Source organism: Ornithodoros turicata, chromosome 1 (genome assembly GCF_037126465.1).
Source record: "Ornithodoros turicata isolate Travis chromosome 1, ASM3712646v1, whole genome shotgun sequence".
Taxonomy (NCBI): Eukaryota; Metazoa; Arthropoda; class Arachnida; order Ixodida; family Argasidae; genus Ornithodoros; species Ornithodoros turicata.
The window spans coordinates 64,115,121-64,133,177 of NC_088201.1; the positions used below are offsets into that span (position 1 = coordinate 64,115,121).

An 18,057-nucleotide genomic window follows, 5' to 3' on the forward strand; every position below is an offset into this window, starting at 1 on the left:
AAGAACGCCGACTAGTGATCCTTGCGTCGTGTGACGGACTTTGGCGGCTATGTCAGTTATTTTTTCTTTTTTTTTCGTTCCCAGTTTTGTGTTTGACATCCCCTGTGGTGAAAAAGCCAACTGTTACGTTTCCTCTCAAAAAAGAAAAAAAGAAGAGGAAGCTTATTCTAAGGTGAATCTTGTGGTCAATGGCTAAGAAGTGTGACCCTTGTCTTCTCCACTGCCTCTCTTACCCCTCCTTTCGCAAAAAAACAAGCGACCGAAGGCACAGAAGAGCCGCCAGCAGGGGAGAAGACCAGCATATCTCGTGCCATCCTGCTAAAGCTGTCACTGTATCTGTGTCTGAGCAGATCAGAGGAGCTCCAGTGTACGCGTGCAATTACAAGATTACAAGAGCAATTACAAAAATGACTACGATATTGCCTTTCTTCACTAAACACGGACGCGATAGAGCGAACTCTCAATGAACAGTGCAACGGAAAATACTACGCGAACGTGACCAAACTCCCAATGTTGCGGTGCCGTGAAGGGCACCGGAGCAGCGCCCAGCCTGCTGGCCGGCATGAGCCCCATGCCATCATCGTCTCTTTATGTGTGTGCAGGGATCCCCCCCCCCTGAAATTTCTCAGGTGACCCCACCCAGCTCAGTCAACAACACGTTCTGGTAGAGACCGGCGCAGCGAATTACAACCTGTACTGTCAAACTTGGGTTGTAGGACCACAGTCATGCAGATGATCGTACAATGCATTTGTCCAATCTGTGTGTTAGGTATTCATTGAGCTTCGTAGACAAGGTCCTAGTCTTTTTTCTTTGTCGGTGGTGTGATTATGCATCTTAATGTTGAAATGCCATTCATAATGAATCTGTATTCTAATGTACTGTGTTCTAACGTAATAACATATACAAATAAAACGGGAAAGCTGTGCAGAGATGTCACCATTGTGCCATGATTCTTTCCGTGTCTAAGAAAAATTTCTTAAGTGGATCCTTCACCAAGAATACCCCCCCCTTGAAAGCTCGGACCCCCCCCCCCCCCAAGCAGTGAATTTCTGGGGAGATCACTGTGTGTGTGTGTTCCCAATGTTGTAAAGTTCTACAGCTTTATTATTACTGCGTCAAGTGCTTGCGCTTGTCGTACAATATAATACTTATATGTTAAATGAACAGTGATCTGTACAGGTATGTACCGCCGAGGTACCCAGGTCAGGCAGTGCATACTGACGCCTCGTAGTGCAGATGACACTTGCACTAGATGATCGAGCCGTCTACACCAGTCCGAGAACAGCGAGAACTGCGTGACCTCCATGGATGACGCTGGCAATTAAGGCAATTCCCTGCGAAAACATGTAGTAGAAACATGTTCAACTGAATTCAAACCTTGCACTTGTTTCATCTGTCGCTCTTTTACAAGTACATGATCTCTGGCTTTATGGAATGGCTGCGCAAGAAGAGTAATACTTACGCATGCAGCGTCAATCTGTGCCACGATCTCATATGGTCCCCTCGCACTGCCTCTGCCGTAAGTCGACCTATACCTGCCACCATAGGCCGAGCTTCTGTCGTATATCCCAATACCGTGAATATTCATAGGAAAATCGAAATTGGGCATCGGGTAGATGGGGTATCCGATGTCAGCAGCCACACGAATGCGTCGATGCAGCTGTGCAAAAACGGCCACAGCACTGCTGAAGTACAGGATTGCGCTGAAGCCGTGTACCAACGCCACCTACGAATAAGAATGAAGGCCGCTATAGTTCAGACTTAAACTTCAGACGTCGTTTCCTCCCATGATTTGTTGAAAAACAGGATGCACTTCTTTGTAACACTTATGCAGCTATGTTAATCGTCACAAAAAAGGCGTACACCCTATGCTTCAGCCGAATCTTTAATGTTTCTTTGTTGGAGCCGAAGCACGCTGCAACTGAAGTTGCCTGTTGCCACAGGCAGGCTGTAGTGTTACAGCAGGACAACAACTGAGAAAGCAGGACATGTTCCCGCATACATCGGGACGTCACGTCACTTTACGCATATCAGACGGGTATGGATGCAACGGAATCATTGGAATACCATATTAGGTCGGAGATTCAGTTTCACGCAGATAGTAACGTGACAAGGACCGTTGTCCCGATATTCCTTCCGGCCGAACAGAATTGTATGGTCTTTCTAACAGGCTTTCTGAGACTTACGATTGTATTGTTCATTAAACGTGTATCCTACGAACAGAAATTATACAAACATCCTATCTGTCGAAAAGCAGATATTGGACGCCATCTATTATATGTCTATTCTTGCTTTCATTGGGTGCAGCGAGTTGCTTGGGTGTCTCAGTTAAATCGCCGGGCTAAATAATTCGCGAACGGGTGCACCAATCGAAGAACTTTCTTTTTTACAAGTATCTGTCCGATACCACCTACAGGCTGCGCATCGTGTGAACCTGTGGGAGGCACTCAGTATAAAAATAAAAATTCAAATGAGTTTCATGATAAACATAACTTCTAAAGCAGGGCGCCGTCGTCATTAACATGGGTACTACCCCTTTTGGGACCTTCAGTGGACACCTTAGAGAGAAAAATATTCAACTGAATCCGGTCATTTGTTGCAGTAGTTAATTGGTTTCGGTTTACATATTTTTGTCGCGGCTGGTAGCGGTGAAGCGCGCAAGGACGCTCTTCCACTCCCTTTTCCACCAATGAATTCTTTAGCTTACTTCGCAACGGGGAGTGCTGAAGAAAAAGTAACAGCGTCAGACAGGCTATGCCAGTCCCCACCCCGCTTATCTGACTCATATGCGCCCTTTCTCTGTTATGATCGCACGGACGCAACACAGTTAATCACATAGTGCCTTGATATCACATGCTTTCCATTGTTTTCTTCAGCACTCCCCATAGCGAAGTTAAGCTTAAGAACACGCAATTCATTGGTGGATAAGGGAGTGGAAGAGCGTCCTTTGCGCTTCACCGCGACCAGCCGCGATAAAAATTTGTAAACCGAAACCATTTAGTTACTGGAACAAATGACCCATTTCGGGGGCAGATTTTTCTTTAAAAGGTGTCCACCGAAGGCCCGAAAAGGGGTAGTACCATTTTAATGCCGACGGCGCCCCTGCTTTAGAAGTCACGTTTTTCACAGAACTCATTTGAATTTTTATTTAAATAATGAGCACCTCCCGCTCATTCACACACTACGTAGCTTGTAGGTGGTGGTATTGAATAGATACTTGTAAAAAAGAAAGTGATTAGATAGGTGCACCCGTTCGCGAATTAATTAGGCCGGGGATTTAACTGAGACACCCGGTATACTCCAAACATTGACGTTTAGTTTGCGGTTCGCAGTTCGAGCATACCATAAATACCACAGCTTTCCCGCATAACATCCTCCTAGCCAACCACGATTCCGGATGACATTGTACCCTTTCTTGATTTGTTGATAATGGGAGGCGTTCCCTTTTTTTGTGAAACCTTGAAGTCACGTTAATGGTCACGAAAAGCAGTACGCTCAGTTCTTTCCTCAAGTCAGGAGCTATAACGGTACGATCCTGCGCAGCGGTTGAGAAACGCAAGACCCAAGACATGGCATTTTATACCCTACACGCTTAAAAATGAACTTCACCACACAGCACGCTCCTAGCCAACCATACTCTCGAATGATATCGTTATCTGCCCTGATTTGTTGAAAACGGGAGGCGTACACCTTTTTTTGTGACACTTATACTGTTCATAATTGCACAAAAATGGCGTACGCCTCCCGTTTTCAGCAAATCAGTGAAGATAACGATATCATTCGAGATGATGGTTGGCTAGGAGTGTGCTATGTGGTGAAGTTCATTTCCTGGGTTTTCCTCAGACGCTTTCAGACATATGTCGGCACAGTTCCCTTAGAAGTCGGCCCAGGACGCACATTCCCCCAGGGCGTCAGTCGTGACGTTGCCCACATACGTGAGGCCGACAACGGCAAGCCCCGTCGCCATCACCACCACCACCACCACCATCATTTCTGAGAGCGTAGCCACACGGCAAGCTTAATGCATTAAAACACAATGGCAGTAGCTTGATCTCCTAACCAACCATCATATCGAATGACATCTTTCTCCCTCCCCTGACTTGCTGAAAGCAGGTGGCGTACGCCTTTTCAGTTACAATTATGTCCGCCATAATTGCCACAAAGAAGGCGTACGCCTCCTGTTTTCAACAAATCAATGCAGAGAACGACGTCATTTGAGATGATGGTTGGTTAGGAGGTCAAGTTAGTGCCATTCACCTTTAAGGCGTTAAGTTTGCCGTGTGGCTAAGGTATTAAAAACTCGAGTTATTTATGGCAATGTTCTGCATAGCAGTATAGCAGTATAATATACAGGTTGAAGTTACTACTGTGTTTGCAGGAACAGCAATAACTCAGATAAGTGGAGTTATTGCTGCTCCCACATGGAGGACAGCAGCCCTATAGGTGGCACGTTGATATGCGATTTAAAAGGCAGTTCACTATCCAAGCGTGAATTCGTAGATATTTGCTTCCGTGGGTGGATTTCCTGATTTACTGAATCCCCCATTCATTTGTCGCCAACTCGAGCCGCATAATTTATTAACGCCATTATAAATCATTGAAATCCACATGTTTTGAAATTCGCGCTCAGAAATACGTATGAGCTACCGCAGATTGAGGATATATGGGCGTTCCCTTGGCGCCTGGCTTCGTTTTCCCCTGCTTTGCGTGCCGCTGCGGAGAATACGCGAGGAAGAGGTATGGGTGAGGTCTCTAACACATAATGATGAATTCTCCCCCTTGCTCTTCACCGGAGGTGTGGGTCTGCTGCCGGCTGTTACGACAAAATGGCTCAGCAAACATGTCGATTTTGAGAGAAAGGACTAGCACGAGAGTCGTTTAGAGTCAATGCTTCTACCAGACATATTTATTTCAATGACGTCAAGGAGTGAACTTCAACCGGTTAATGTGAGTGGAAAACTCTTGGACATTACATACTGTAAAAGTAGAAATTTTCGCATAATTAAGGTCCCACGAAATATTGGTAGCGTTGATGAAAAAGTAGAGGCACTGGAATTGGCGACGATATGAGCTCCATAAAGATAAATCAACTTACTTGACGGCCTTTGTCTTCACAAATTTGTTCTTGACAAACATTTCTATAATTGAAACGCCACTTCAACATCAGTAGTTTATTCGCATGCTGTATCACTTGGCATTGCGGATACCTGCTTTAACAAAACCTGCACACATGTCATTGTCGCGGGAATAGAGTTCACGATAAGCCCCTTAAGCCAGCCGGCGTGGCTTCATATACACTGCCGGCAGTGTCATGAGCCCCTGATCTTCCTGATCCCGCAATTTCCGCTTCCGTCCGCTTCCACACGAATTCGCGAAATTAAGGTCCCGCAAAATATTCCCGAAACGTACTTCCACGCGAATTCGCGAATTATTGAGACCGCGTAATCAACTACTTTTATAGTACGTTACATGAGCGTTCATTTGAGGTAGAGCACACCATACCTTCATCGATCTCGCACACGGCTCTCCGGCAGTAGAAATTCTGTTTGTATGCGTCTCTTGTAGCTGCATCAGCGGTTATTTACTAGCTGCATTTATAACATAAGCATATACCCAATGCAGTTACGTGTTTTAGCAATGTATGGAAGCACGATATGAATAAAGCCAGTATGTGCTACGTGCTCCAATATGAACTAATATTCCGTGATGGCCAGAAGCTGGTAGCTTGACGCTTCAAATAGTGGTCTGACCAAAAGCAATCAGTCTAAAGGAATCGCATTGCCCTTGCTCAAGATGCTACATAACGTCCAGCGTGGCACCCATAAGAGGAAGGTTACAAGAAAGTGGTGCAACTACGTATGGGGCAGTCATTGTCATGCGTTGCATTTGCCATATCATTATCTACGGCATTTGGTTCTGAGCCTGTCATGAGGTTTTCAGAGTGTGCCCGAACTGTAAAATGTTTTCTTGGTTGCCTTTACGTACGAAAATGGGGCTTTTGATTTCTTCCTTCGTGATGAAGCCGGCAACCCACAGGAAGAAGCATGTGACCATGGCGTAGAAGCAAATGAGGAGCAGAACGTAGAAGCTGTCAGTTAGACGCAGGAGCTCCGACACGCCATTGGACAGCCCCACGATGACCACTGCGAGCATCTGATTGAGAGAAAAGAGACGGGTATTAAGGGGAGTGCGATAACGAATGGTAGACATGAATACGCTGGAACTGCGTGACCAGGCCCTCTTCATGAGGTGCCAAACTCTCACGGCCAGCAACACTTTGGACAAACACTAAAAACTCCGCACTCTACAAGCAGAACCTTGTCTATTTGAGCTCCACACTCTTATAAATGAGCTTCACCGCATAGCACGCTCCTAGCCAACCGTCATCTCGAATGATATCGTTATCTGCTCTGATTTGTTGAAAACGGGAGGCGTACGCATTTTTTGTGACAATTATGAACAGCATAAGTGTCACAGAAAAGGCGTACGCCTCCCGTTTTCAACAAATCAGGGCAGATAACGATATCATTCGAGATGACGGTTGGCTAGGAGCGTGCTATGCGGTGACGTTCATTTTTAAGAGAGCACACTGGCAACACAACAGGCTACAAACAAGGTAAAATGCCAGTAAAATGTAAGCACATTCGAGCTTCATTCTCAGAATGAAATCTGTCAGGTCGTCGTCAATTCCTTTTAAGCAGGGGGGCGTACCTATGCGGAAGTGGTCCCCGATGTTTATTCATACAATCGTATGTTGTTTGTATGTACCATGACTCAATGTTTTTTTTCTTCTAACATTCCAACGATTCTCACGTGCTAAGATGTCAGGGGAACTTAGGGCGACCATGTGTCCTGTTCTTTCCACATGCTCGCATAGCTCCGTAGGCTTATCAGGGTTCTTTTCAGTGTCATATATAGGGTGTTTCAGCTAAAGTGATAAAAATTCTAACTGGCAACGTTCTCGCCGGAGGACTGTGGGACTTTCGGCAATTACCTTCTGCAAACTTTTGTCAACATTTAGGAAGGCTTTGGAAATTTTTTTAATTGGGATAATTTTTTTTTTCATTCGAACTTTGAAAATTGCCAAGCGAACATCACTATTTTTAATAGAAATATGAAGTCCTCCACGGATAACCGCAGACTCAGCAAAACGATGCCAGTATAGCAAGAGAAATGGCCGAAAAAAATTAGTAAAAGTGCTGCTTTAGCCCCGCCTACTTGACTGTCGCATAAAAGCGCGCGCGGAAGGTGCAGGAGGAAGTGTTCCCCTCTTGTTTTACCCTTCTTTCCTCCGCTTTTACCTTGATACTGGTGACAACCGTGTTATCGCAAGTAAGCCAAACAAATGAGCCCAAGCAGCACAATGTACTGAAAGTCGAGTGCAATGGGGGTGGACGGGTAGGTGGAAGGCCTTGAACAGACACGTGAAACTAAAGAACATTGATAAGACACATACCGTCCACCCCCATTGCACTCGACTTTCAGTACATTGTGCTGCTTGGGCAGGCGGGGACACTTCCTCCTCTAGACGCACATGTCGCGCGCGCTTTTTTGCGACAATAAAGCAGGCGGGGCTAAAGAAGCACTCTTACAATTTTTTTCGACTATTTCCGTTGCTATGCTATGCATAGTTCTTGTTGGGTATACCGTTATCCGTGGAGGACTTCTTACAGGGTGTTTCAAAAAACGTGTCATTCGGACTTTATAAAAAAACGGGGCGACGGAAAAATACGGGGTAAAGGGCACTTGTGTGGCAACTGAATTTGCCATCTTGCAAAAATATTTTCATTTGATCTTAATTAAAATAAATTGAATTTCTTTAATTGAACTCCAAAATTTCCCAAGTCCACCTAACGTTTTTTTTAGAGAATTTGAGAGCCCGTAGCGAACTTAGTCAGATCCACCAAGAAATCCGCTCGATATTGCAAATGGAACTGCCCAAAAGAAGTCCCGAAGTTCAGGCTTCAGAGTTTCGGGTATTCAACAGCGGACCAAATCAGTCGGAAAAATGCGCGGAGGGCAGGACATGCTCCTGCCCCCATGAAGCTAGAACAGTTTATCGCCGGACCGGCGTGCAGCACAAGACGCGCAGATAACAAGGCAGGTGACATTCCACCATACGTTGATAAGCGGCAAACAAAAATGATTCCGCCTCTTTTTTCCCGCCCTGTGTTTTCTCGACCTTCTATCTTTCATGGGGGCAGGAGCATGTCCTCCTCTCCACGAATCTGTGCGTCTGATTTGGTGCGCCGTTGAATACCCGAAACTTTGAAGCCTCAGTTTCGGGACTTTTTTTTGGCAGTTCCATTTGCAATATCGAGCGGATTTCTTAGTGGATCTGACTAAGTTCGCTACGGGCTCTCTAATTCTGTAAAAAAAAAAACGTTAGGTTGACTTGGGAAATTTTGGAGTTCAATTAAAGAAATTCAATTTATTTTAATTAAAATCAAATGAAAATATTTTTTCAAGGTGCCAAATTCTGTTGCCACACAAATGCCATTTACCCCGCATTTTTCCGTTGCCCCGTTTTTTTATAAAGTCAGAATGACACGTTTTTTGAAACACCCTGTATTTCTGCAAAGAAAAAAAAAAGTGAGGCTGGCTTGGGAATTTTCAAAGCTCGACTGAAAAAAAAATTGCCATCAATTTAAAATTCTCCAAAGCCTTCCGAAGTGGTAGCCAAAGTTTCCAGAAGGTAATTGCCGAAAGTCCACCACCACCACCACCGCCGAAAGTCCCACAATCCGACGGGGAGTACATCGCCAGTTAGAATTTTTTATCATCCTGTATGAGTTCCTTCATTCTATAGTCCCTATTTTACGGCCGGTCTCCCCGACGTTTGTCATTGGACAGCCTTGGCGTGCAACAAGATAGAACACTCCTCTCTTTTCCATTGGTTTAATTTTATCTTTTGGGAGGCATAGGTTTTGGGCTTAAATGCGGTTTTAACGTTAACTGTTGCTAATATGCGCCTGATAGACTCAGAGACACCTTTTGTATAAGGTAGAGTTACAGACACTTGTCTCTTGCCATTGACCAGATCAGGAGGGCGTCTGGGTGCTGGGTTATGCTGAGGCTTTCTTTTGCAATCTCAACCTCTGCCTGTTTATCTGCAGGATTCGATGGAATGATGTAGGATCTCGAGATTAATGAACGCTTCTTGTGGGCGTGCTGATTCAACGTTAAACCCATGTCACAGCTTTTTCTGAAGATAGTTGTGGTCAAACCACCCGACCCGCTCCTTTTAACCAGCACGTCCAAAAAAGGCGCAAATGAGTGCAAACTGCCTTTTTTGGACGTGCTGGTTAAAAGGAGCGAGTCGGGTAGTTTGACGAGAGTCGAACCGAAACGTTTAACGGTCCGGTTCGGGTTTAGGTTCGGCGATAAGGGTTCGGATCCGGTTCAGGTCCAGAAGGCAATTATAATGGTTCAAACCGGTTCTTTCCAAACGGTTCGGTTCCCGAACCGGTTCAGGAACAACGGGTGCGAATGAAGCACAACAGGCAGGTTAAAAGAAGCTTCCGTGTGTGTGTGTTACAGTGTTTGAAGTGGGCAGGAAGGCGTCAGTGGTCGTTCACGATTTTGAAAGAGTTTGTGCGACATGAAAGACAAGATTAGTAGCGGTTACAAGAAGAGCATACCCATGAATTATTGGTTTGGGTTGACATTCCCCGCACGCAGCTCACGTCGCGGGGTTGTTAGCGGAATCTCACCAGGAATATCTGTCAACCACGCCTGCTACCTTGGCCTAAGTCATTTAAGTAATTGAAATTATTCGTTACCAGTCAGGATCGCGAATACACGTTAATCAAATAACGACGCTTCATGGTATGTAGTTGGATTGGAATGGTGCGATCGTGAGCTCGGGGACTTTATGTGTACAGGGCACGTTAATGTGTCAGCACTGACCGCCGCCGTGCTCGGCGTTAGCATGAAGTGTCCGTCTAACAAAGACAAAGCAAGTGCAAACAGAGAGTTCGACCCATTTTAGACACACTGGCGAGTTTTAGATACTGTGTCAGTGTGGTCTATTTGCTTCTTTTATTTTAAATCCACAAAGAAAGCCAACTTGGCATGTTCTTTTCATTCTGACCAGCATGAGTGTGGCCGGTGCTTTACTTTCTAGTACCCTAGGCACGCGGCAAACGTAATGCTTTAAACGGAATAACAGTAACTTCACCTCCTGAGCAACCATCGTCCCGAATGAGTGCGTTTTTTCAACACGCCCCTGCTTTCAACAAGCCAGGAGAGAACGACGCCACACAAGATTATAGTTGGTCAGGAGGTGAATTTACCGCCATTACGTTTCATTAAGTGTGGCTAGCGTATAAGGGGCTTATGTAAGTTCACACGCGCACACGTTGCGAATTATGGTGCAGCGTTGTATACACGAATACGTGCTAGAGCTGAGCTCAGGTAGTTTGCTTTCGCAATGCATTACGTGCAAGAGAACAGAAGACGAAAAATAAAAAAACTAAGGGGAGAATATTTGAAAGACCCACTGATCTCTATGTATAAAGGCTGGATCGCGCATGGGAGAGGGGCTCGTGGGGGAGAGGCGTGCCTTCGGGCCGCCATGTTGGTGGGCCCTAAAGTGCTGTGTGTGCCCATAGAAAACAATGGGAGGCAACAGAGATTGTGAGTATTTATTGCGCTGCTAGCATTGATCGTTGTTTGTCGTCACACAATTTTGTAAGGTGTAGTATACTGATGTATCCTAACAGTGTTTCACAAGTGTCCTGCCGTTCGATTCTTAATTACGTTATGTTTTGCATTCCGAAGCTAGACCGTCACTGTAGTGTAGCGCTGGGGATTGTACTACAGCACGTTTCCCAGCCAATATTTCAATAAGAAACGACTTGAGGTTAACAACAACCATGTATATAATATCCCGTACTGCGTTCTGGACAAAAATTGTTCCATAAAGAACGGTCCGGGAAAAGATATACTCGCATGGCAGAAAGAGATCGTTCTGTAGAATCACAGCCGTTGTTTTAGCCGTGTATGCGTTTAGTATGATTTATATCAAGCATCGCCTTAGAAAGAGTCTTTTAGTAAACGACAGCGGTGCTTTGCCTCGCAAATATGGACACACCGAAGCAGCCCAAATAATTACTTCACGCAATTAGATCACACTCGTTAGGACAGTTAATCAGGTAGTGATGTAAGCTTAATCAATTAAGATACTTAGAAAGTGGTAACACCTCCTTGAGACACAGGACGTATCTCTTTTTGAAGTACAGCCCTTCTATGTTTGTTTGCTTCTTCCTTTATTTGTTCTGATTATTTGCAGGCGCGGTTGTGCCAAACTGAATGTCCTTCTCCAGGACTCACATGCTTTTGTTGAATACAACTGCAGCGTGAGAAAAGTCGCTTGGGGACGGGGTCCTGCTATCCAGTGCTGACTTTGTCATGCTTGTTATGTGGAACATGTTCCAAAAAATGCAGCTCCACGTACGGTTTTCAAATTGCAACAGGACTATTTGGAGCTTGAAACAGTTGTGATTTTGTCATTTTGGCCCTCGTGTACCCAGTCTGTGAAACGCAAACAAAAAAGTCTAACACGATACGCTTTTGCAATGAAGATCACTGATGATGAGTAAAGAGAATATAAGAGTTCAAGTTTATTCAATATTTTATATCGTTCATTATATTATTCAACATTTTATGTCAAGTTTATACAACATCAAGTTTATTGAAGTTCAAGATTTATTTCTTGCACTTATGCGTTTCAGGATACAATGAACGTGCAGGGAGGTCGCAAAAGAGTACATTTATTGTTTTGTGACCTTGCTACAATGGCAATATATATTTTAGGAATGACAATGGTCAGGTACGCTCTCTAAATTTATAGCACTCAATTTTGGTTTGGAATGAGCAATGAATAGCAACTTCCCTCCTGATATTTTCTCATATATGCTAAATTTTAAATTTAATGTGATCGAATATGTGATAATATAATAATAATATATAAGAATATAATATGTGATAAATGAATGTGATCAACAGTAGATGTAAACAACATGAGTAGCCAGAGAAGTGCATTCTCAATAAATAATTTTCTTCTTATAGCGTATATGTGCATGCCTAGTAACTGAAACAATTATCACAGTTCCCTGACAAGTTTTAATTTCTGAGAGTGTACTGTAGAGGCTGCTTAGATCTACAACAGTTCATACACGGTATTATATACTGTGAATGCCTTTAAAAATCCCATGTGACACATATGCCTTTACTTTCTGGAGGTGCTGTGGTAGTCAAAGTTTGTGGGCATTACGCAGGTTCTGCACCCATTTCTTGAGTATGTCGAGGCAGCTGTGAAGTAACCTGCATTTATGATGATTATTCCAATTTTTATGGTGCATCGACAACAAAGGAAATAATACATCAGAACATTGGTTTGGGTGCAACCAGTTAAAAATAAATATGTTGTTTAATAAATGCATTGGACAAATGTTAAAACATCAGTTTAAAACATGGTTTACAATCCCTGTATCTTCTAAAAATTAAAAAGATTAAAAACTATTCTAAAAAGAATATGGGGAACTCTTCTAAAAAGAATTATAATCTCTAATTATTATATTGCTGGGTGAAGGAGCCTAAAGTGTAAGGTGTGTTTCTGATGTGAACATGTAAGAAAATATGCAAAACTGAGAGAGGCTAACCACAGTGCGTGCACTGAGGTTGTTCCTTGCTGTAAAGTAGAAACCAGTGAATGAGGAACGTGATACTTACCTGTACACCCAGCCGTATCACACTGCACAGATTATTCACTGGGTAGCCCTCATGACGAAACCTGTATTGAGAGACCACTTTTGCCTTAAAAACTGCTACAAATAGCACGACACACTACAAATTATTACTATCGTAACAAGCTGACGATACAGCTCAGACACAAAGGCGTTATTCAAGTCGCGCCACACCACCGTTACGTTGGATTCTGTGTCACAAATCAAACCAAGGCACAAAACAATACCAATACATGAAAAAAGGTGACAATCGTGGTCTCATTATGACGTAATACCGAACTTGTGCGCGAAGGTAATTCAAAGAAATGAATGTGGCACTTGCTTCCGCAGAGAACACCGTGTACCATGCTAGCAATGCATGCAAAAAAGCGCTCGAGTGCTCGCACATATATTGATGACAACACTACCTGTGCAGTGTAACGTGTTCTTTCAAGCATATTATGCACTCAAACTGTATTTGCCGCCGGGTAAAATGCAAGTGTGGTCGATTGAACGTCGGAAGAGCGATCAAGCAACCTGCATCCAGTGCTCGTTTTGGGCAAAAAAACACTTCATAATGGTCAACTAAATATACAGAATGGACGCCTATTTATTCCTTGATGAAGAGTGACTCACCTGTATAAATTTAGGCCCTGTAACCTTGCCAGTACGGTTGGTACGACCGTAATTGCAAGAAGTTGCCATGATCGCTGCGGCGACTGTTGTGAGTACAGTAAGATGGCGGCTGGTTTCTTCACGCTCGCGCTCCCTATCCGCGATCCAGCCTTTTACAAGCGAGATCAGTGGAAAGACCGAAGGTCGCACTGCCGACGACATATACGTCGGTTGGTCCGCGTATTGGTATTTATATACAGGATGCCTGCGATAACGGTAGAGATGATCTCGAAGACATAGCGCTGTCAAAGAAAAACTGACAGGTTTTTGTTGCAAACGGACTGATCTTGAAATGCAGCGCCAGGACACCCTGTGTATAGCTGACTCTGACTAGTATATTATTATAATATGTCACTTAATGACTACTACCCAAAACTGTCCCTAATGTCCTGTTGACATTTAATTCTTATATATATTTATGTGTATGTCTTAGACCTTAGTAGTCCTGGCAGTTTTCAGTTACTATCTGTTGTTATTTCGTGACTCGAGAAGATCCAAATCATTGTTGCAGGGCACGACTTTTTCGGCAAGAAAGACGATGTCTACGAAGCTAATAAATGAAGAAAACATACGAAAAATAGTTTTTGTGTTCATGCACAACATCCAAAGTTTCGCACTTAATTCCGTGTGAACCGTTATTTGAACCGGAAACCGGTATTTTTTGCCGGTTTAGTTCCGGTTCAGCTCCAAGATGGCGTCGACTCTTTCGGTTCGGTTCAGTTCCGGTTCGGCCAAAAATAACGGTTGATAACGGTTTCCGGTTCGGGTTCGGGTTCGGTTCGACACCACAACTATATGCTCCAAGTGCTCCACAGCTTTTTCTGAAGGTGTATCTTCAGAAAAAGCTTCGACATGGGTTTAACGTTGTATGCATAATCCTGGCACTTGGAGCATGCATCTTCAAGCAGAACGTTATCACCAACACACTCAAGGTCACCCCTTGCACAGGATGACACCGTTATCACTATTTTTAGAGTTTACGACCCTGGAGTACAAGCAGTGGGAGCACGTGTAAGGCATAGACTCCAAGAGGAGAACTACTTACGTTTCTGATGAGCTGATGAGCTTGCAGCTACTTATGATGTACATTTTTTCTTTTACAAATCAATCAGTCAATCAATCAAAGGAGCAATGAGATAACGGACGTTATCGTGGCTCGAAGCCCTGTCCCATCGGTCCATCAGGAGTTACCGTGCAAAATATTTCCGCTGTGCGGTGTATTGTCAGTGCGCAAGCAAATTTTACAAAACCAGTCGGAGAAGGCCAGTCACGTATGGCCGACACGATCCTCGCGACCTTGCGTGACGTGCTTTGTTTCTTTCTTCCAAGGAAGAAAAAATAATAATAAGGAGTGAGTGTGACGTCATTCTCCGCGTTTCCGGAAGTTTGGGGGGGGGGGGGAACAACAGGGACAAACAATTCCCCTCTAGGTTAAAAAGCGATAAAAACCGGGCTGTTTGGTGGTACATTCTAAAAGCGATAAAACCCCAGGATATCTTAGGATAGGATATCCTAGGATAGGATATCCTAGGAATATAATCAGTGATGTCGTAAATAGGTTGGTAAAGGAACCTTGTGATCCTCACGTGCGATGTGAACAGAGAGATTGGAGGGGGGTTGGAGTGATCCCGTATGTTCATCAGGCCTCCCATCGCCTAAAAAAGGTAGCCTGTAAGCATGGTGTTGATGTGGTTTTTAAAAGGGGTTATTGGCTCAGGTCTTTGATGGCTAGGGTTAACCGGACAAAAACTGGGGGTTGTCATGTAAAACACGTAGATCATTTTGTAACTTGCAGTGTTGGTGTTGTTTATTCAATTCCCTTGTCTTGTGGGTGCCAGTATATTGGTCAAACTAAACGTTGTGTTAATGTACGTCTGATGGAGTAAAGTTTCTCCTTTCCGTAGAGGGGTTCGGTGATGTGTTGCGAGTACGGTAGCCGCTTGCAGGAGACGTCCGACGAGAGGGATAACTCAACAGCAACAATATTTAATACAAATATATACAAGGCATATACATATCAAGGCAAAGGCTTACTGGTTGAGAACTCGGGGGACGTGAGGCGACAAGGTCCCAGACCTTCCAGTGGTGAAAGTCCCCGCTCGAGCTGTCGCAAATTAGCGGGTGTCCGCTTATAAAGACCACAATTGGCCGCTGCCCACCAACATGGTAGCGCCAATCAAAACATTCAAAAGAAAGTGAAACCAACTGTCTAATTGGTTACATTAACTAGGTTGGACACGTGAAATCCTCCGCCTCCACTTGGACTAAATCTGTTAATCCCGTCCGCCATCTTGGACATGTCGTAGTGTCCACAGTGCTTTCGGCTCAAGGGATTGCCTCTATAGGGCCACAAAAGCGAGCTGACCAAATGGGTCACGAGTGGCGGAGTTCCAAGAAGAGCAGATGTCGCGCGCGAGCACAAAGAGTTATCCAACTGGTCGTTCAGTCTGGCGACGATGGAGGCGAAAATAAAAATGTTTTCGTAGTTACAGGTTTAACCTTTACAGATGGAACATAGAGCTTCGAGAGGAAAGGGTTATGGTAAGCTGGGGGGGGGGGGGGGGGGCTGTTCCGGGTGCGAGCTGCTGTTCAAAAAAACGAAAGTGTTGTTTAAAAGTCATAAGTTAGATGTTCTTCTTTATAAGGAAGCCTTTTTGATAAGACAGGCTGGAGATAGTTGCATTAGCGTGCCTTCCGTGTTGGTAACGGATAAAATTCAGCAGTTCATTGATAACTAACTCGAATTCTGGTTCTTGGGGGACGTTCACTTGGTGCTCCTGTTTGCGTGATAACTGTTATGATTACAGCATGATGGCCTTGGCTACCACTAGGGGTCGGTTGTGTGCAGTTGGTGTACTTAAGCGTTGTCTCTGCCATTAAAGGTGTTTGCCAGTCAGTGCTTCGTCTGTGTTTCGTCTGTCCGTGTCCACTGCACTGGGGTTTTATCGCTTTTAGAATTTCCCTCTCCCAGCTCGCAGACGAGCTTAATCTTGTAGCTTAATCGCGGCTAAGTTGAAGCGTTAATTGTTTCTCATGAAAGTTCACAGCATGCAGCGGCACTGCTACGAAATTTCTCTCATCACTTCTCCGTCGCTAGTATCTCGACCATCATCCCGAATGACAACGTTCTCGTCCAATTTGTTGAAAACTGGATGCGGAGCCTCGTTTTTTTTTTTTTTTTTTTTGTCATTATGTACGGCATAATTGGTAAAAAAAAAAAGGCTTATACGCCTCCCATATTCATCAAATCAAGGGAGGGAGCGTTGTCATCCGGGATGATGGTTGGCTAGGATGGTGCCATATGGTGAAGTTCATTTTTAAGAGTGTAGAGAAGGAGAAGGAACACCAAAGCGTCTCCTGCGGTCTTGCGGCTGTTCCTCATCTTCCGTTACCCCTGTGTGTCAACTCGGATGAACACGAAATTGACAGCCGGATAGCTGATCCAAAGAGCGCATTGGTGCACTGTTCCGCGCAAGAAATATGTAAACCGAAACCAATTAATTAAGACTCGGAAATGTCACTAAGTGTCGACGCATTTTTTTTTCTTTTCCTTGGAATATTTTTCGCTGAAGGTCACGATGCGTAAAATAGAGGTTCCGTAAGCGTGCGAAATATAAAAGTTAGGTTCTTTATTTAATTAGTGAGCGTATGCAAATCAGCCGCTCAATACTCGGTTCATGGCCGATGCCCCAAGGATCTTTACAACAAAGAAATTTCTTCGCTAGCGCCACCTCCCTGTTGTAGCGCCACCTGTTGACGAATTATTCAGCCGGGGGACCTTCGTGAAACACCCGGTATAGTGGATATAAATGCATGCTTTGCACGTTGTGTCACATTTCGCAAGAAAAGTGCATATTTTGCCATATTTTCAGGTGCGAGAGCTTACTTGCTCTTTTTTCAAGGATCGGTTTGCTGGTTTCGGGACGGCACTGGGTCGTCTTTCGCAAAAATTCTGGTCGGAATCTAATATTTTTCATGTTTGGGTGGGGTGAGGTGCCGTGTTGAGCCCGTACCCTGGCTGCTCCATCGTCCACTGCGTGCATGGCCCATGGGCCGTGCTTTACCTTTTTTACCTTTGCCACATTACCGTTACGAAGACCGGCTGCATTTGCATTTTAGTCGACATGACTCAGTGCCGGACGCCTAAAGCCACGACGAAACAAACCTGAGCATGGGCAACACGAAAAGCGGGAACATACGTGTATGTTCGTGTTTTTCATGCTGCCCATGCTCATGCTTGTATCGTCAGGGGTTTCGTCCGGCACTTAGTCTGCGTTTACGCCTTTTTATCAATCATGGAGGCAAAGCCTTCAACTCCATCATTTATATCAGTGGTGCAAGTATTCTTTGTTGTGTGTTGCAGAACGAAGGCAGCTTTATTTCATCCTTTTATAGACGCTATCCGACCTAATGCGTTCCTGCAGTCCATCGACCCCTCACTGGGTGTTCCCAAAACGTCAGAGACATACCTGGTCCTAGCAAAGGCCAAGGAGTCTCCAGCACACATTCTACATGACCTGGAAACCCTTCGTGCCTACTCACGATACCATACTCGTCATCCCGCCCACCACTTGCGGGAAATCGACCATGACTGCCCTGCGTCGGCATTCAGTGCCGCTGTCCGGCGACTGAAGGTGTCGGTCCCATCAACTG

The 18,057-nt window shown here is 44.6% G+C and overlaps 1 protein-coding gene across 1 annotated transcript in view; it reads right to left on the reverse strand.

Annotated features, from left to right (window-relative positions):
- Positions 1 to 1,071: 1,071 nt before the first annotated feature.
- Positions 1,072 to 18,057, reverse strand: part of LOC135378320 (uncharacterized) — a 51,457-nt gene continuing 34,471 nt past the window's right edge. The window contains exons 4-6 of the mRNA XM_064611323.1: positions 5,987 to 6,154; positions 1,464 to 1,727; positions 1,072 to 1,335 (exon numbers count right to left, since the gene is read on the reverse strand). Coding sequence (XP_064467393.1) covers positions 1,267 to 1,335; positions 1,464 to 1,727; positions 5,987 to 6,154 — 501 coding nt within the window. The 3' untranslated portion in view covers positions 1,072 to 1,266. The remainder of the gene's footprint in view (positions 1,336 to 1,463; positions 1,728 to 5,986; positions 6,155 to 18,057) is intronic.